At 38.6% G+C, this 21,167-nt stretch overlaps 1 protein-coding gene across 2 annotated transcripts in view; it reads left to right on the top strand.

Annotated features, from left to right (window-relative positions):
• The first annotated feature begins 7,230 nt into the window (after positions 1-7,230).
• LOC143351476 (uncharacterized) overlaps positions 7,231-21,167 on the top strand; it is a 57,680-nt gene continuing 43,743 nt past the window's right edge. For both annotated transcript variants that reach the window (XM_076782997.1, XM_076782998.1), the window contains exons 1-3: positions 7,231-8,225; positions 10,061-10,291; positions 19,692-19,805. In XM_076782997.1, coding sequence (XP_076639112.1) covers positions 7,970-8,225; positions 10,061-10,291; positions 19,692-19,805 — 601 coding nt within the window. In that variant the 5' untranslated portion in view covers positions 7,231-7,969. The remainder of the gene's footprint in view (positions 8,226-10,060; positions 10,292-19,691; positions 19,806-21,167) is intronic.

The raw sequence follows: 21,167 nt of genomic DNA, 5'->3' as shown, positions 1-21,167 counted from the left end.
TTCTCCTTCCATCAGGGATATCTAAATTAAGTTTCTTTCCGTCATTGAAAACGACATTATCCCATTCAGATGTCCAATTGATATGATTCTCTGCAAATTCAATCCTTAATTTATTTTTATGGTCTTTTAACTATGGCTGTTTTTCAAAATTTTTCTTGTAACAGTTAGCGTTTTTTATTTTAAATCGCTGCACAGCTCGTAAAGAAGCTAAAACACTAGCCTGTTCTGTAATTTGTTTCGCACTGTAATTTGAATTTGAAGATATCCGAAGAATAAGTTTGGGTGACAGGGTTTCTTTGTATCTAATTTATCGTAACTTGGTTTATTTTTTAAGTGAAAATGAACAAACTCATTTCTACTTATCCTTTTGGCTATCCCCCTATTTGAATATCCCTCTTCTTTCAATATTTGAACTTTCCTCATTCCTTCAGAATTCAGTTTCACTGACTCAGTTTCTCCTTCATATACAATTCTTTAACATGACCTTCTATGTCATGAAATTCTTCGTATTATAACTATTACTAGGCATAATGCAACAGAAACAGTGGTAAAACGAGATACGATTATTCAAGTGACACATTCGTATGTCTTTCTATAAAACATAAACGTGTCTATACTAAATACGTAATTGTTCAAAATAGATGCATGCAATTCCGTGAAACAGAGGTTGAGTTCAGGATAATATTTAAATAATTCTATCGCGTTTAATCGAGTGTCGCGGACTGTGGATGAAAGTAAATCGGGATCGTATCGTCGTAAATACACGCGACGATCGTGATAGATCTCCCCGGGCGTCTTTCGCGCAAGTAATTGTGGTTTCACGACACATCACGCGGTCTCAATTTTTGCGGTAGATCGGTGTGAAACGGCGAAACCGTACGGCAATGTGTCCGGGTCGGCGTGCACCGCTTAACGCCGATCAGATAAGAAAACGGCCGGTCGAAATCTGCCACGGGTCAAAGCACCTTGCACTTCCGAGGGGTTAATTACATTCTTGCGAGTCCGCACGAACGAGTGAAACCGCATTTGCTTCCTCGATTGCACTTTAGCAGACCACAGTGCAATAAACGGTAGCGTTGCGGCGAACACGCCACCGGAGACCTCTAAAGCGCCTTACAATCTTTTCGCGTGCGTACGTTCTGGGAAAATTCTTATAGTCTTCGTCGGGATGAAAAGGCCGCTGATATATCGACGTACTGTTACCCAAGAGGGTCCAACGACTTCCTGGCCGATTCCACAGGGTGAACGAACAGTCCGCCAACAAAGGTGGCTCGATTTTGACCCGTATTCTGCCTTTACAATAAGACCAGACTTACGTAGACTGTTTGTATTGGGTTCAGACAAAAAGTAACTGGGGATTTTTTCCCAAATAGTTGCCAATACATCTCTTCTAACGTAACTAACTTCACTTTAAACGCCAATTCACTGTATATCCTGATAGGTTTTGTTTTAGAAAAAAACGTACACGATTTCTTTTAGAGTTATTTATTTGGGGGTGATTTTAAGATTACCTTAAAATTATGACCTATGAATAATATTCGTCTGGAGCTTCTAATTTTTGGGCATCATATTAAATCCTAAAAATTGCAAAGTATTTTTCAAGAAATTCCAATTTCCTTAATCTGACGGAAATCAACGATTTTGTTTATATAAGTGATACTTTTGTTGTGTTTGAAACTTACTGTTCGAAATTTTGCTATAGTTTTATACACTTTTTCTACTGTTTATTGAAAATAATGTTTGTATTGAATTTTAAATATGACAGATGAGCAATTTCGATTTACTTCAGAAAATATTTACGACAATATAATATCTTCACGAGATTTGAAAATCTGACATTTCACATGACAGTTACGTGAAAAATGACACTGCCAGCTTTGCCTCGTTGCATAATGGGGCGGGTTTCTTTGGTTCCATTGGTCTGATACAAATAAACCTTTACCTTTACCTTCCTTATTATTTCTTATTATATATTAATTTTTCCATTTCGCAAACAATATCCTTATATATGTAAAAGAGTTGTTTAAAACCTTTATCTTCATCCTTTTGTGCTCCTTTGATATTTGAGGATCCCTGGTACTCCAATATTCTACAGAGTAGTTCCAACAATAAATACATAAAGACATTTATGAATAATGATTAACTGGAATAGTGGTAACTTTTAATTCGAGGTTAGGGGAAATTACTTTGGTATTGCTATTGAAAGCTACAAGTTTCGAATCTAGGTGGATAAATCCTTAACATAAGATCACAAATGCTTCCAAAGAACTAAAGCAAATCTTAACCAAGAATGTCTACTTTAACAGTTTAACAAAGTAATTTGAGACCAAGGTAAAAGCAAGTCTCTTCAAAAAATTGAAAACCAAAGACTTTACCAAGGAATGATTGTCTCAAACCAGAGATCTACTTTTTGGAGTACTCTGACTTTCAGTTTTGGAGTACACTTTAAAATCGAACGTCTCGTTTCGATGCAAGATAAGAACACGTTGAATAGCTACGATATCGAGTATGTTTAAAGCAGATAACTAAGAGCCAGAGGAATCCATGACACATTGGTACTCTTATTAAATAAATAATTTTCATAATTGATGTGACAAAACACGTTATGGATCCTTCGTAGAAAATTATCACAAATGATTATTATGCAATCAATCGTCGTCTCTTCAAGATTCAAACTGTTCTCTCTGCCTATGCAATTATTACAAATGTGTCTAAACGATAAGTGTTCCAGCAAATGTACAAGTCCATAAAGTTATGTTCGGATTGCATCTTGTAATGGCTATGCTCGGTACTACTCAGTTCCTCACTTGATGGAGGCGCGACTGGTGGGGTGGAGAGGGGGATCGCTGAACAAAGTTCAAAAGAGAGGAAAAGAGGCCGCCAGGGAGGGAAGAAGGAGGTCGAAGGTGGCGGTGGCACGAAGGAGCAAAATCGTGGAGGTGGGGCGAACGATCCACGATGTGGGAGAGCCCCACCCCCCCACCTGCTCCCCCAATCATAAGCTCCGCCTCTAGAAACCCGCGTGACGTCACACGGACACTTGTTACGCCTTGCTGGAACACTGGAACGCCGTGCTACTTGTTCCTCACCACGGTGGAGGAATCATCCCTCCGAACACCCTGAATTACCTGTAACGTATACTTTAAACCCCTTCGATCGTGAAGCTGTCGAAACAATGTCACCTATTTCAGTTTTATGCTCGACCCTCCGAGTAGCGACAGTCTGCTAATCACGCGGGGGTCCGTATTGGGTCAATATTGACCCGTACGCGTCTCCTTTTTTCTTGTCATTTATCGTTTGATGCGATGATTCTTCGACCAACTCTAAAGACTGCTTATTCAAGAAATATCGATAAATACGTATCTTTGACAATTATCGCCTTTGTTATTTTTAGAGCATATAAAACATTTTTCATGGTTCGGAGTTGTTGTCGACGAAACATCTTCCTTTTTAGCTCTAATTTCTTTGTGTGATCCCGTAGTTTTTTATTGCATTAAAGATGGGGCAGTTGACAGCAAGAGTGCTTCAGCCACCTCATTCTCTATTCCCACAATTTTTTCCATTTGTTGTAGCACGATAACTTAGATACGAGGGATTTTTTATTTGCCAAATGACAAATTCATCGTATGGGGTCATGTCGAGGAAATTGGAAGTAATTTGACAAACGATCGGTTAAAAAACGGAAACAGCGATCAAGGAGGAAGATTAAGGATAAAAATGGAAAGAAAATTGTAGAAGAAAAAAAGCCATATTTTGAAAACCGTAATCGAATTCACATATAAATACGAATTTGTTATATTAATTATATATTCCTATGATTTGCAAACATTTTTTTTGTCTACTAGTAACCATTTTGAAAGCGACACGATTACGATATCGCGGGTGCCGAAAGATTGGCCCGCCTTGGGAAATAACGCGATAACGCGGGGAATTTAGACGATACTACTTCCTCCTTATCGGCGTAACAACTAACCGAAAGATTATGCAGAGAAACGACTAATTGCCGTGAAATAATTCCCGGTATTCGTCGGTGACTGAGCATTTATTATAAATGCAAACAAAAATTATCGGTTGGGTCTGGTTTTAATTAAACGCGAATAAATTTACAGATAGGGACAGTTGCTTGTCATACGCTACGATGACACACAGGAATTTCCGCAATGCGATATAATAACGTCGCGTGTTACGTTTACGTACCTTTCACATAGTTCGAACGGCCTTCGATGCATTCTATCCTTTGGAAGCTTGCTTAAAATTATCCTACAAGTATTATTGTACACGCGTCGATCCAAAAAAATTAATTCTGATACACATATTTCAAAGTGAAAAAGCAATACATATTTTATTTAAACATATTAACAGATAATTCGAAGAAAAAGTTTTGAATGAAATTAATTATTCCTTTTTATTTAACAAAAAATACGCTAACTTTAGTGTCACAAAATTAAACTAACACGTGTATTAACGAAGCTATTTACAAATTTATGGTTAGTAATTTAATTTCTTAAATTTAACGTATTTAAGTATCGTAAGATAGATTGAACTGGTTTTCCCATTCTTCTTTTACTTTTATTTAAAAATTATATTTAGTCAACAGGATCGAGGTCTGGTGACTGGAGAGTTTCCAACAATTTTGGGAGTCTATACAGTAACCACATATGAACTATGTGTGACGTATACTTTCTGGTCATCTTGTTGGAAATAATAAACCTTGTTAGAGAAATATTATCGAACGTTAATATAAACGAACAGAAATAGACGAGTATTACTTAAACTGCGCATAATCACATGTATGCATGGGCTATGCTTACTGATCAATGACTCAGAAATCCTTGGAAGTTACCGTGGTAAATAATACATCTTCGTTAATTATTGAAGCAATCAATTTTAATCACGCATCTTTACTTTCTAGTATACTTTAACATCTTTGCAAACGGTAAACTATTACAGTATAATCTGCTGTTACATATTTAATTAGATAATCGGTAGCACCAGAATTGTGTATGAAAATAGAGAAACTTTTTCCATCGAACCCTTTTTATTGTTTGTATTATATTTATATATTACTCCCTAAGATAAAAAAGTTTATATTTTACTATTCTAAAGAGTATGATAAAAATTATGTAAATGTCTCGTTTTTTCGAAAATTTATTTATTTATTGGCATAGTATATTATAGCTACTAAACAAATTGATTTCAAGAAAACATTTCTAGACATATTTATTTATTATCTATTCTAGTTTATTGCGTAATAAAAATAATAATATAAATAATACATAATTTCATAAAAGAATACATTTCTTGATCAGTTTTGTGGTAGATAAAAGTTTTGACCCAATTTCAATTTACGTGAATAAATCTTATAGTAAAATTCTAAGAAAGATGTAAATTAGATTATTTTTTTCTTCTTCAGACAATTAAAGGACAGTTCCTTAAGTAATTGTAAATTCATCACGCTGCTTAAAATCGATTAGGAAAAAGTTTCTTTACTATTTCAATACCTACTTTATAACAAAAGTATATTAGGTGAATATATAAATAATCCATTTTTTTCTTAAGTGAATACAAAATTGACGTCAATATTAAATGATTTTCTCGCTCTATTGCTGTTATGCAGCGTAGACACGTTGCTATTGCCAACAGCATTTTTACATTTTTACACAATCTTACGCGAATTTTTAAGATTCTATTCTAAAATCGAAAGATGTTTTATCGAATCGTAATGAATAGAAACTCCTCGGGTTTAGAATATACAAGTTAAGAGTGTATTTGCATTTAAACCGACGATACTGACGACACCTGCAAAAAACTGTTATGCTCTCCCATTAATTAATCAAAACAGTATTATTTTACGTTTCTCTACAGAAGATAATATGGATAATATGGATAATATGGACTTTAAGGCAAAGTAAACAAACAAAATAAGCACGTTCTTAGTGTACTAAAGGAAGAGAATACCATACAATTTTTTCTCTTAAAAACAATCAAATATTACTATAGTACTATCAATAATATGTTGGTCCATATGTTCGTGTAGTTTTTCAATTATCCATTGATTTTTGTTCCAAGTTTCTGCATTTGTGTTACTGCTTTTAAATAAAAATCGGAGCAACGCACTTTCTCGGCTAATTTACGAGTTGATTGTCATGAATCATTAAAAAGTATACCTTTCATAGATTCCTCATCTAACTGAAACGGTAAACCAAAACGCAATTGATTAAGGTACAATTAATTTAAGAACCATGTACTGATTTGTCATCTTTGAAGATGACACAAATGTTCCAAGCAGCCTTAACTGTTTTAAAACCACAATTGAAGTCATACAGTAAAATATATCGAAGACATCTATTTTTGTTATCCTGCGACTCCAAAGTTCTTGACCACAGCTTTTTTTACTATTTGCACAGAACGAAGAACTTGACAATAAGTCAGAGAAAGAAAATAACAGCTATCGAATGATGTATAATATGTAGTCGATAGACAAATGTTGTGAATTACATTCAAAAATCAGATTTACTATTTATAATTAAATTACAAGTTTCAACATCAGTTCTATAACTACTGTTCTCTAGCTCAATTATAAAAATATTATTATATCTTCTGTTGTGCACTAATGGGTTTTTACCCGTATAATAAATAAATAAATATAAAATGAACCGCACAACTTATGGATCAACCTAATATTGTAGTACTAAAGAAGCCAACGTAACTTTGAAAGTAATAATCTATGTTTTGATGTAACAATCGAATGCGACACTTTCGATCTACTGCAATGAAAAGAATTCCTATTTCATATTCAGCGCTTATCGAGCATCCGTGGCTCGTCAGTTAAGTAATTAAAAGGATGTATCGTTGGGCTGTGGTTAGGACATCGATTGGCATCGAAGGAATTAATCAGAAGCGATCACGAAAAATCAGGAATCACCGTGAAAAATGATCGTGATTGGGAACGAACGCGATGGAATCGGTGGTGATTCGCTATTTTAGCTATCTCTAAGGTTAGGAAGATGGTTCCCATTTGAAATGGAAAATTAACTCCGAATGTGTCGCTCGTTAATGAACGAGCCGGAGGAATATCGAATCGCGAAGGACGCTGGTCGCAAAACGAGTCCGCGATCGGAGGGCGGGCGATCCGACGCCAGTGGGGATACGGGAGCGTCGGGACGCGGCGGGAGGACGCCGTCGACGGTGGGGAGCCTCGGAATTGCGAGCTTAGGCCGTCCCGGGCCGCTTACGCGGAACATGCGGCCGAAGTCGCGCCGCCGGCATTACGTCGCGCACCGTCGACCGCGACTGACGTTCGCGTGGTCGTTCCTCGATTCTCGATCGACTTCCACTCGACCACCGGATGCGAGTATTCGCGCCTGAAAGGTATCTCGACAACAGCCTTCGATCGCTCGCGGAACAGAGTGAAAGCGAGTGCACGGTCGAGCCTCCGGGGATCGAGGACTTCCGACGTCCAACAACCTGTAGGATCTCGCGCCACCCGCTAAAAACGTGTTACGCCGTCGATTAAGTGGCTTGGAGAGTAATTCGGTCACCGATCGCGCGTCATCTAGACCAGTGACACCTCGCGGACCAAGAACGCGTCAAGAGTGGGGGGGTTGTAAGCGAGTTTAGGAATTTTAACTCGGTCGCTGTTGCATCGATGTCGATAGCAGGGGACATGACGTTGGCGGGAAACCAGTAGAATGATCCACGCTCGCCATGGAATCGGGAGAAACATCCGGGACGTGGTGAATACCGAGAATGTCACGGAAGATACGATGAACGCGTCGGCGTGCAGCCGGATCGGTTTTCGAGCTGTCGAAAAGAAGCGGATAATTAGCTGGTGGACCATAAGGACCTGGTAGCGGAGGTGTTCGCGGGCTTCGGCGAGTGTGTTGGCGTCGAGGAGGCAAGTGATATCACGACGTTCTGCCTTGAAGGTGCGTGCTTTGGCGACGAGGGGCGGCTATTGGCCGATGGGATGCATCTACCGGTGGGTTCCGTGGGCTGCGGGGAGAATTACGCCACCGTTGGATCCCACGAAGGCGCCGGCCCTTGCGGCCCCTCACTGGCGCCGCTTCAGGGGGTGAGCACCAGGTACCAGCAGGCCGACGACGCCGACGCCGGGGGTGGTGGTGGCGAGATGAGCGAGGGTGCCGCCGTCGGCGAGCTCTGGTGGACCGAGAGGCTCGTCGGCGAGGCACAAGCCGAACATCCTGGCGAATTGGTTCGAACAGGTTTGTACGATCTACGATATTATCTACGGAGTTATCATCGCTTTGTATTCTTATCTATTTTAATTTACGTATGTCTATTGGTAGTTTGAGGTTTCATCGTCTAATGATAAAATTATCATCTAAAGATTAATCGACTACAACTACTTTCCATTTATCTACGAATATTATCTATAGAGTAAACTTCTATAACTACTTTTTATATAAAAATGTATTATCTATGTGTATCGGTCCTTTGTCGTTATTCTCTATGAATTTAATGCCAACTATTTCCCGTCTAATGAATCGATTGCCAACGATTTGCTATCATTTTATTTCTGATCTACAACTGCTATACACTTACGACCTACGACTATTAAACGCCTATGATTTTATCGCCCAAGGCTATTTATTATCTATGAATAGTTTCTGTATGACTATTTGCTGTGTATGGTTTCATTGTCTCCGACTAATTATTGTCTATAGAGTTGTTGTCTATTCGCCGTACATGGATTTAATGTCTGCTATTAGTTATTACCAATGATATATTTTCTTCTGTTTATTTTTTATACATACGTGTCTGTTCTACAACTATTCGTCGCTTATGAATTAACTGTTTGTGGTTATTTCACGTTTATGGATACATTTTCTGTAGTTTGTTTATGTCATCTAAACACTCATTGTATATAGTTTGGAAAATTATATTATTGAAAGTTTGTTACAAAGGATTCTATTTGTATTTAGTAACCAATATTAAATATACATATATGTTTGTGGCAAATATTTCGAATCCTGTAAATCGCATTAGGTTTAGCGAATTGTTGCCAGATTTTCTCAACCTATAAATAATTAATTACTAATAGATATTTACAAGTTCGGTGTTGACACAGTTTAATGAAAATATCAGTAACTGTTTAAAATCTTATAGAAACTAGAGGCAGGTCCAGAAGACTTATTTGGGAAGAGGGAAATTTTTAAAAATATATTTGTGGACCTTCTTTTGCACCACATGAAATTTATTTATAATTCATTAATTAATATTTTAATTATTTATTTGTTTACTCACGCGCATACTCACAAATCTAGAATGTAGTATCAAATATATGTGAAATATGTATTAGCAATAAGTGAAATTATTTGCCTAAGCGTTTTGTCGTTTCAGTACGCGCAAAATTTACTTATTTCGGCAACATTTACCAATCGATTAACAAACGTAAACTGATGAATATTTATTGAAATATTTTGAATTCTCGACAATTACTTTTAACGTTTCAAATTTCTAATAAAACATTACTTTCCCATGTTAATATAATCCTATTCTTAAATAACTATAACATAGATTCTGTATACTATTGCGGTTCTCGAAATATGGTGACCGAAAAATCATAAACTCCAAAACTACGAACATAATTTTTCAAACTATATGGAATCATATAGAATATGTTTTTATCCTGTATAATAGAATTGTTTACATTCCTCGGTCGTACATTGTAAAACATAGTTTCGTATTATTGCGTTTACATTTCACTGCATACAATAATCAAAATCAAGTTAGACGTTGAATGAAGCCACTAAGATACTAAACGTATATTACATTATTATTCATGTGTTTTATTCTCCAAAAAAAGTCTCATAGAAGTCTCATTATTCTGAACAATATGTTTCCTATATGTTCTTCTATCACTAGATTAGTATCACTACGCGTTAAATAGAGTAACGAAAAGACGATAAACGACCGATACGAAACTCTGAAATGTAAATGATTTCAAAGTTCAAAGTTTACTATGATATTTCGTGTTTAGTTTACGAGTCGTTATGGATACTGAAGCAGCCGGAACATTTATGGTTTCTGTCCTCAGGATCACCGTATTTTCTCTGTAGCGAACTGCCGACTCACTGGCGGTCCAACAAGACGCTTCCGGTGGCGTTCAAAGTTGTCGCCCTGGGCGAGGTCGGCGATGGGACTGTGGTGACAGTGCGAGCGGGTAACGACGAAAACTGTTGCGCCGAACTGAGGAATTCCACTGCCTTGATGAAGAACCAAGTAGCCAAGTTCAACGACCTCAGGTTCGTCGGAAGAAGCGGCAGGGGTGAGTCTCTGAAACGTCGACTATATCCTCCGAACATTCCTTTTCTGCTCACTGTGTCACACCCTACACCTCTAGCCTACTACCTCTTTTATTACAACCCTAGAAAAATTATTACTAGGTCTGACTCTAGAAAGACCGAGGGTTAAGCTATTACGCGGGAGACCGAGTTGGGATTTGTCGAGATCACCTGTATTTCCGGTCGAAAAGCGACATTCAAAGAAGCGTATTTTAAGAGTATATCGATAATTTTAAATGTCAGAAATATGAACGAAACGTTTACATTAATTTTAATAGATTCTTTATTAAACATTCGTAACTATAGTAGGATAAGAAAAGTAACTTATTTAGCCTTCGTATAGCGGATACAGAACTATTTTGACCCAGCTGTAGTCGAGAATTAACTCGATACAAATATATTTTGTCTTCGATAGCTTTGTACAATTATTGACTAATTTATGGACTTCTTCGAGCATTCTTCAAAGTCGAACTTTTTTCTACGACAAACTTAAAACTTGATGAGCGATTCCTTTTTAAAACTCGCGTAATGTGGACATTTTATTATGCATCAAAATAACTCGTGTTCATCCTAAACTATTCGCCTTTCGATGGTTAAAACAATTTTTAAATGGTCTTTCTAGGATTTAGACACTGAGCTTGGTATCTCTCAGGCCACGAAAGAATCTTTATGTTTTAATCCACAGCATGGAATACTGTACAGTGCATAAACAATCTTTAGTTCTGAAAAAACCTATCCGAGTTAATAGATACGAGTTGAAACAGAAGTTAAATTGCCAAAAGGTTGTGAAGGTTATAAAACGATCAATCAGGGATGTTTAGTTTGAGGGTTGCGCGATCCTCAGAACTAGTTTACTTTGTAAGTGATGCAAAAAGCAGCCAGTAAATTGTCTGCACGAGAGAGGCATGTGCCGTGATTTCGAACCCTCTAAAAGCACGGTTATTGTAATCATCGTCGTCATCAACTGGCCTCGACCTCCCCCCGTGGACCACCTCGCTTTTCAACCCTCCGCGGCCGCGAGTTCTCTCGCTCCCGCCGCCCCCAGAGTCATTACTCGATGTCCGCCGGTAGCCCCGACCTAGCATCCGAAACAACTGGCCGTTAATCAGAAATCATCGTCCGTCGGCTAGGGAGAGAGGCTAAGTTCCCAAAATCAAGCAGATCCGGTTCACTCTCGCGAGTCATTTAATCCTTTGGATTAAAAAAAGGTCATTTTCCTTTTACGTTCTAAACACGACGAAAGAACCGAATCGCGAAACTCGCTAGTGCTTCGAATGCAACCCAAATTGTTCGAAAACTTTTTAAATACCTTGACAGTTTTTCTTACTTAGATAGAAATACCCAATATGGTTAGTAAAATAAACTCTGTTTGTCGCCTCTGATAATCGGAATGCCCCAAAGAGTTAAATATTTTTAAAGCGTACCTATTTCTACGTTTCTCTTGTAAAAACATTTTCCAAATATATGGTAAAACCTACTCGTTTCTTAAGTAGACCATATTAAGCACATTTTTTTTAGACCCCGATTTTTGCGTGTCTAATAGTTATTCGGTTATAAAAATACGTAGTTTCTAATATTCGAGACTTGAGGCTTCGATATCAGAGAGTTCTTTTACACTCAGCTGATTTATTAAAAAACTGGAGGAGGAAGATACACCTAAGTAGGACTTGGTGGTATTCCCGATCCCCGTTGAGATTATTTGGATGTTTTAGAATCTCTTAATATTGTTTATCTCGTTCTGTGAAGCTCGCATAAAACCACGAGCGTATCTCGTCACTTCGAAATGGAATCACCGAGCCAACCACGGTGGCAGTTTCGCTTATTCGCGATTACCAACGTTTTTAAACAATCCGTTTCCCTGCGGATTAAGTCCGTCGGTTTTCAGGGACACGCGTCGATCGACGACGATTGCGCGCGGGTCCCGGCAGGTAGTTTCGTCCGGTTCTGCAAATGCATTTTGCACCCCATGCACCCGGAGGATGCATTTATGAATTAACGAGCTGGACTACGCGCGCAAGCGTTCGATAACGTCATCTATGTTTCATTTGATTTCATCATGAAGTGCAGGGTCAGCGAGTTCCATCCTTCTGACGCCAGACACGCTAACCCCGGGGAATCAATTAGCGAAAGAGACACGTCCCTCGTCAAAATCCTTCGATCCCTTTGTTCAGTTTTTTGGGAGTATTTTTTTATTCGTTCTATCTCTCCTCGATAATCCGTAATACTCAATTTCGACGATTGACCAAACCGCCCCTCTCCATAGTGCGCTCTCGCACTGGCCGCGAACGACCAGGCTACCCTCCTATCATCGAGGTTTTGTTTCCGCGACTTATTAATTTGATTGAATCTCGCCACGACGCAACGATCCCCGATATATCGCCAATATCAAGAACTTGGCCAGAGGAAATTCGCTGGACACGTTTTTCGAAAAACCTGCGCTCTCCTTGGTATTTTTCATTCAGTTGTAACTGTTTTAAAAATTTTGAATTCTTCGGTGGAGGAAAACATCAATGGCGACGAAACTGCGTTTGTTGAAGCTTTGTGCTCCGAGTTACTAATTGTTTATATCAAGTTTATTTCTTGTCGATGCGTTTATCGAACCAATAACAAACAAAGTGAAATAGGAGGTACTGAGGGGAAATAAAAAATCAATTCCTTATCCCTGCTTCATGATACACGAAAATCTAAGATTTCTACCATAGGATATAAAAGTAACTTTCAATGTTGATTCCTAAAAGCTTGGTCCTAAGACCTCTTGCATTCTGATAATAAACCAATGATAAAAGCAACATGTTTTTTAACAATAAACGGCTGTATTTTTCGTTCTGAATTTTATGTCCCATTGAAAGCTACGTAACTTTTGTTTGAAACATTTTGTCATACATCAAACACATCGTTATTTTCATCGTGTTGCGAGATTCACTCTGTATTAATGAATCAAATATTATATTTATTTTGAAAATTTTGCTACGAACGTTCTATCATTGTTAATGGAAAAGTTGGACGATTCGCGGGAGGAAAAGTAGAGCCGCATGGAAGCGGGTTTAGGCGTCCGGCGAATGCAACAATGAAGTAATCCGAAAGAATGTTGATGAATTAAAGTCGGCGGAAGGGTAGGATGGTCGCAATTATCACCTTCCTTGGAAGGTGCACGGCGTTCCGGGGCGCTCGTAAACGGAAAGAAAAGAGAGAAGGTGGATAGTAGCGCCGGATCAAAGAGGGACTCGCCAGGCTGAACGGGCGTTCCATCATCGTCGGTTCCGAGGTAGCCCGTGCCTATAATTAGTAATATACCGCAGTCTATATCGACACGGCTGAAATTACCACCGATAGTAATTATTTGACAATTGCAGAGACATCCTGTTGCGAGACTCGGGACCTTCCGTCCCCGTTCCGCCGTGTCCCCTCGTTTTCCATCCCAGCTTCTGGCTCCCACTTGGTGGACCAGCTAGCCCTACGATGAGCGAGAGACCTCGTGTCTCCCCTCCTCTCGCTCCTGGTGCCACGAGTATTAACGGACGGTTTCGAGTGGTTTCGGACGGTTGTGTGGGCGGTTTGGGATGGCGCTCAATCTCATCCTCGGCGTTGGAAACGCACCGACACACCGAAACCAGGCCGTGAGTCGCGCTGCTGGATGAACCCGTTGATGCTGCACGTTATATAGGTGCCACATACGCGTGGCCCGGTTTTGTCTGTCGGTCTGTCCGTTCGTCGTTCGCGAATGCACAGCCTGGGTGTCCTGTCTCTGCAGATGACCGTTCCCATCATCGAGTATTAACCGCAGGACCGGGGAGGGGAGAATCGTCCGTGCGGCATTATTAGCCCCAAATGCGATGGACTCGGCCGGTAGAGGGAACGGAGGACTGGGGTGTCGCGCGCGGCCCCTTCTTCCGCCCGCTCGCGATACGACTTCGACGAGCTTTCGACCCCTTTCTCGCACTTTTAGTTTCAGAACTGCTCGTTCGTCCCTCCCAACGGCGATCCGTGTTCCTGTCTGGCAGGCCGAAACAAACGTGTCCGGTTATCGAGTCCCAACTCTGTCCACGAAGATCGCGATCTAGGTCTACCTTGGGGTAGGACGTTGGGGATGTTTGCAAAAACGAACAGTTACGTTGATTGTTAATGCATTTTCTTGTTAACGAACAAAATTTACACTCGCATTCAAGGGGAAGTTCCTGTCTAGAAGAGTTGTAGCAGGAAGGGTTTATCATCTTTTTCACGATTCTACATTTTGCAAAAGTTGGTAAATTTAAAAATATTCAAGATACTAGTGGTTCACTACCTGTGGAAAAGTATATTCTACAATTTAAAAAAGGATTTGTTATTTCAATATTGTTTTCGAAAGTATTGAAAACTAAAATTACAGTTTACAACTCCATTGATGTTTTTTAAATTAAATGGTAAATGATGAAATTAAGTAAGCTAAATACGTGTTTGAATTGTGCCAAATTAGACTTTAATTGCATTGAACTTCTTTAAATTATGCCTCATCGAATATATTTCATTTTGATTTTTTATTTTAAGACGAATGCAATACAATGCAGTGATCTCTTTACTTTCATTGAAGACAGAAAAAAATTGGTTGCTACTGAAGAAGCTAGAGATAGACACATACGTAGTAAAATATACAAATATTGTGTTGTATAATAATTTTTAAAATAATTACAAAGTACTGTCATCTAGATGATCCAACCCTACAAAATTTCAAATCTTGAAGTGGATTCTAAGAGTGTTTGAGAAACCAATCGCAGGATTTGGTATCTTATAACTAGTAAAGTTAAATGGCAATATGTAAAAAGAACAAATATATCGATGGAATTGTGTGAGGATAAAATAACGTAACATGAAAAATTGGAGATATAATATTTCCAGTCAAATGCCCCACTGTACGCCGGTCATCGGTGACTGACGATGTAAAGTGCAGAAAGTAATACTTTGATGTCAAACATGTTTACCTAAAAATCTAGATATTCACAAATAAAAATGGTAAGATTAACAAAAGAATTATTTCAATAGACTTTAATGAAACATGCCTTTCCATCGTAACATTTTAATAATAATAATTTATTGTACGAGTAACTCCATTAAAGTACACAGATACTACAGTATAAAAAAATAAATCAATAAGAAATACAAATATTATGGTTTATAACATGGTAAACAAGTCTTTTCTGAATTAGATCGATGAATTTGAAAAGAAGTCTAACGTATCGGAAAAAGAATTTGCTGCTATGCAGATTTTGGTTATTGGATAGGAATTTCCATACTTTCTTTTTATTTTCCCATAAAATTTACAATCTGCCTACAAGCAAAAAGTAAATTGAATAACTGGTGATTAATAATAATACGTTGGTGTTCGTCCAGTAATTCTCACCCATTATATCAATCACTCCATTTGGAGCCTGTGTAATGGTTTGAGCCTATTTAAGTGAATCTGCCAAAGTCCAGTGTCATTTCATATTTAGAAGTATAAATCGGTGGCATAAAAATACGCGTGAAAAGATCTCTCAGTTGCATAGAAATTGTAAAAACAACCCTTAAATTCTTATCCCAGCAATTCTCGGAGTGTCTTATAATGTTGTGGACAAATGTCTGCTGGACGAAATTAATTTTCTATTAGACGCGCTGAAAGAACGATTTAGTAAAAAATCTTGGTTCCGATCTCGTAGGACGGGAATCTTGGAGAATCTACATTGTAAATCGTATCTGGAAAAAGCATCGGTTCCAATACCGTCCCATCAGTTGCAAACGTTTGCCGCGTGTCATCCGGGCCGCGATGCCCCGAAAGGACAGACGCGGCTCTCCGTGATCGATGCCGCTAATCGATTTTAAAACGAAAGCCAGAAAGAGCAACCGCGACACGCTGCGATTTTTGGTATTCCGAAACGAGCCACTTTGCGCTCGGCCGGAACGATGACGATAACAAGGATACAATGACGGGCGCGAGAGCGACAGCCACCGCGGGCTCAGGGGGTTGCGATGGGGGCGGCGGAGGAAGAGGGTGAGCGGTTGCACGCGGGGGAGAGGGGCATGCTATAACTAGGATATAACGCCGTGCCTCTCTGCAGTCAGTTGCAGCTCCCGGGGGCGGCGGGGTTGGGGGTGTTTGATGCCGGTTATCATGTTGACAGACACAGCGAGGTGGACCAGGCCGCTCCAAGGGGAGACAATTACAAATCGTTGACGTTTACGCCAACACAAACGACTACATGTCCGCGACACGTTAGATATCCCCTCTTTAGCGCGAACGAACGATCTTCTTCCCATTTTATCGCGGTTCGATCCTGGCCCAAGACTTTGAATCCTCCGGGACGGAACCGGAACAATGCCTGTACCAGGCGTCCCACGTAACTGAGAAAAGCTACGTCTCTGAAAGGATCAGCGATACAAAACAATGTCGTAAGGCAAAAACTATTTTATTCAGCTTTACGTATCGATGCGTTTAAAAAATTTTACTGCATCCTTCCTTTTTAACGGGACTCTACAAATTTAATTGCAGTTTTTTAATCTCTACAGAAAGTATTTAGATATTCAGCCTCTAAATTAACAAATTATACCACTTTAATGTTTATTACACTATTTTGGTGTATTTTACAGACGTTGTGAAACACATTTTGTTTGTAGTCTAAACATTTTTACATTCTTTTCTTTACGTCTCTTTTCATAATGTTCGATATTTTTAAACGAATATGACCTTTCATCTTCTACAATTGGTTTCGACGCATCCTTTTCGTTCCTTCTTGGTCCATAGAAAAAGGAAGCGTAAATTATATTCCAATTTATAAAAGTATGTACAATTCTTTGTACGATTTTGTAATACCACAACCGTTCTGGTTACACTTAACGAATAAAATAAACATTTCTGCCCTTCCACAACTCGCAAATTGTGGGCATCGTTTGATCTTTCATAAAAATCGTCAACGTGTTTGAATATTTTTAAGGATCCTAAGCCTTGCCGCCGATCCGAAAATTTCGAAAGTTCGGGTGTTGCCTATTTGTAAGCGTGCATTCCCAATACCATCAACACCTCCTTCCTAAAAAGCCAATCTATTTTTAAGTGGCCAAACCGTGCCGACACAAAGTAACTCCGAAAGGACCTAAGGTGTATAACACAGTTGACTTTGCCGGCCGAAAAAAGACAACGGGGGCTCCTTCGTTCGAGCGGCGAATTACCGAATGCATATTAGCGCGCGAAGAGCCCGTTTAAGAGAGCGTAGTCAATCTCTGCGACGGACATTTATGGAGAGGGAATTAATATACCGGACCTTCAACCTCGAGACCTTCGTCGGTGATATATGTACAACGGTGCCCCACCCCCGAGCGTTCGTTTCGCTTCCCCTTAAAGTCTGGACAGTCGAAGAAACTCGCGGTCGCTCGAGACATCTAATGGTTGCTGATGTAATTGCTGGAATCGTAAACTATTTGGATCGAGATTCGGTAGAGTCCCTTCTGACCACAGTCTTCGAATCTATCGTTTGATTTTTCGCTGTTGGTCTCAGTGATAAACTAGCGTTTCGTTGCTTATTAATTATCATCCCTTAGGCTAGACGCACCAAGACCTTTTGCGCATTATTCTTCTGTCAGAGAATTTGCTGACACACTTCTGTTGATAAGTAAGGGAAATATTTGACTGTACTGATTGTAACATCGCGTCCAAATTGCTGGAAGGAACTGGTGGGTTAGAGTTTTTGATTAGTATAATAAACTATGGCCACCTATTTTTATATATTTAACTACTATTTATTTTCAATTTAACCTCTAGAATTGCTAAATTTCTAAGTATAAAAGTCTGACAATCATCTGACATGAGCTCGTTTTAAAACTTGAAGTTTTTGTTTTCACGTACGCGAAGAATCGTTTCTCGAACATTTTCTTATACCAAACAATAGAGTGAACAATTGAAAGTAGTTTTTTTTTTAAACTTCGTTAAATTCAAACAACTCTACGGCTCTTAATTATTTCTTTTTGCAATTCATTTTACAATGTGGTTGTAGAGAAAGGTTTCCTATTTGTAGCGACCACCTCAAAGTCAATTTACGATCTTTTGTTGGCGTTTTATCGCAGTTTGAATGAAAAGTGTGCCACCAGCGATTGAAAAATTCGAGGTACCCAGTGTTTACAATCTGAGAAACGTTTTACTACGCAAGTATCAGATCTATTAATCTTGTTTGCTGCTTCTCGAATGGAGAGTGATTTTGAAATACGGATAATATTGTTTATTTCGAATATTTATCCGAATTTCGTTCTTAACTTGATCAGCATACTAATATTTTTGTTTCTAAAGTCAGAATACGCGTTTTACGCTAATGATACTGCAGTTTTTATAAAGACCATTATCTTGTAAGATCATTTACAGTGGCATCCAAGGAACAAAAAATGTCCTTATTACTTTGCCGAGAAACGATAGGAAAGTTGTCAAAACTGGATTCAAACGTATGAGTGTGACAGTGATCAAGCTTACCTAAATTGTCAGATATCGATCCAGCTTTGAATTAATTTATGAAAAAATCAGCAGGTAAATTGAATGAAAATTGACGTCGAGCAAAACCAAAATACTATAAAATCGTTGCTATGTGGGAATAGCAACCAACTTCTATTCCTGATTTACTTTTATTTATTTAAGGTTGCACAAATCTTTTCCATCTTTCTGTTCGATTACTGTCCGGTTACTATTATATTTACACTTATACTGCATTTATAATATATTTACATTTATTATTAATTACGTTATATTACACTTATTATATTACATTTATATCGCACTTATTGTAGAGAAAATGCTAGGAATATGAGATACCCTTTTTATTTTTTAACCTGAAGATAAACATTGAATTCACAATTCACCCTTAGCGTCTTCAAAAAATTTAATGTTGCAAAATATGCAAACTGCAAATTTTGTTTTCTCATTATATTACAGTTAAACGCACAATAACTTTAAAATCCCATTGATATTATGAAACTGCGATTATTATAGAATAATACACCACCCTGCTTTCCTTTAAAATCGCAAAATAAATAACAGATAATGTAGTAATCGAAGAAGATTAAGGTGAAGTCTAACGGTTTAGATCATTTCGATCATGTCACACTCGCATGTTTGCATCCATTTTCGACAACTCTCCCATCGTTTCTCGGCAAAGTGATACGGATATTTTTTGTTCCTTGAATGACACTGTAAATAGTCCTGCAAGAATTTTTCATTTCCAGACGAGGCCAAAAATGACCACTTTCTATCATCTTACTTTGCTGCCAACATGTATTTATGGAACAAATGAACTTTTGGCAGTAAATCAGAACGTTGTTACAGAAATTTCATCCACTGTTCGGTATTTGTTTAGGGTGTAACCACATCATTTACCGGTGTTAAATGTTTTTTCTTTACAGGAAAGAGCTTCAGTATCACCATAACGGTGTCAACGACACCACCCCAGGTAGCAACCTACACCAGAGCAATCAAGGTGACGGTGGATGGACCAAGAGAACCACGTTCCAAAACGAGTGAGTAGAACATTTTGCACTCTGCGTAACCCCGCGGATCTATCCGCGAGATCTATCCGCGGCCACCGGCTGCTGCTAGCGTGGATTCCCTGAAAATGTACCGATAATTCAACGAAAGTCCCTATACGCGGTAATGGGGAGTCATTACCGAGCAGATGGTGCGCGATGATGCAGTGGTCGACGTGCGTACCGCGCGTATGCGTGTTTCGGGTTAGCTATTCACCCGGTCGTGCTACATAGACAATGCTTTTACCCGGGCACACTAACGCGCGAAAAGTAATCCACTTACCGTAATATACCTATGAAAACCTCCAAAAATATCCGTTAATTATTGATGCTTGGGCATGCTTAATAACCGGTCTCGCATGTTGCGTATTGGCGACATGGGGCTTGATATACAAATAACCGGGAACCATTGTCGTTTAATTCGACGATGTTCGCCCTTTTACCAGGCGCATGCGAAAGTTTCCATCGTTTTTAGAGATGTCTTTATTAATACGTTATAAACCGTATAATAATTTTTAATCAAAGCATTTCCCACCGTTCTCGCGAAAGATGAAGCAAGTCTTTTTTTTCGAGTCGACGTACTTTTGAAAATTCAAAAGAATTTGAAATTTTCCACAAATGTAGTTTAACGAGCCTATTATCGAAACAATTTTTTGTTCTGGCAATGGAACGATTTTTACGGTGGAAAGATTCTTCTAAAGGAATCATGAGCTTCCATATTACCGCGAATATTTTGTTTCCTCACGAATGTTGTATCTAATTCCTGAAGTTGTTTATTATATAGAACTGTCGTAACATTTTGACCTGAATTTAACCACTCACAGCATCGCGATCATGAAAGTTTCACTTTGGCTGCTTGAAATCATTCAGATAAAAATGGTCCAATATGTGACGCTTCTTCTATAGAGGCATTATTCAAAAACCAACATAAAAGAACAAAAATACCTCTTGCATATTCCTTTTATAATACATAAAATTTCTAATGTTTGGAGAATTCGTTTTCGCTTGGAATTTTCCACCCTTGAATTCCGATTGATCGTTGTGTGCGTCATTATAATGCTCTGCAGGAAAGTGAGTAACGTTAATATACTTGTGTATTTGATGTTCTGAATTGCAGTGGAACTTCGATAATTGCAGTAAAACTAGGCTGAAAATTTATGCAGTTATCGAAGTAATCAATCCAATGAGAGAACCACACTTACACAGTGTATCTGCTCTATCTATGGTCACTACTATCTGTTACTACCTGTGGTTACTAGTATCTGCACTGTCTATGGCTACTACTATCTATTATTAGGTTCTATCTATGGTTACTACTTGTACCGTCCGAAACCGCAATTTTTTACAAATTTCACC

Source organism: Colletes latitarsis, chromosome 2 (assembly GCF_051014445.1).
Source record: "Colletes latitarsis isolate SP2378_abdomen chromosome 2, iyColLati1, whole genome shotgun sequence".
NCBI classification, from domain to species: Eukaryota; Metazoa; Arthropoda; class Insecta; order Hymenoptera; family Colletidae; genus Colletes; species Colletes latitarsis.
The sequence above is the reverse complement of the archived record's forward strand: the minus strand, read 5'-3'. Positions and strand labels throughout refer to the sequence as shown.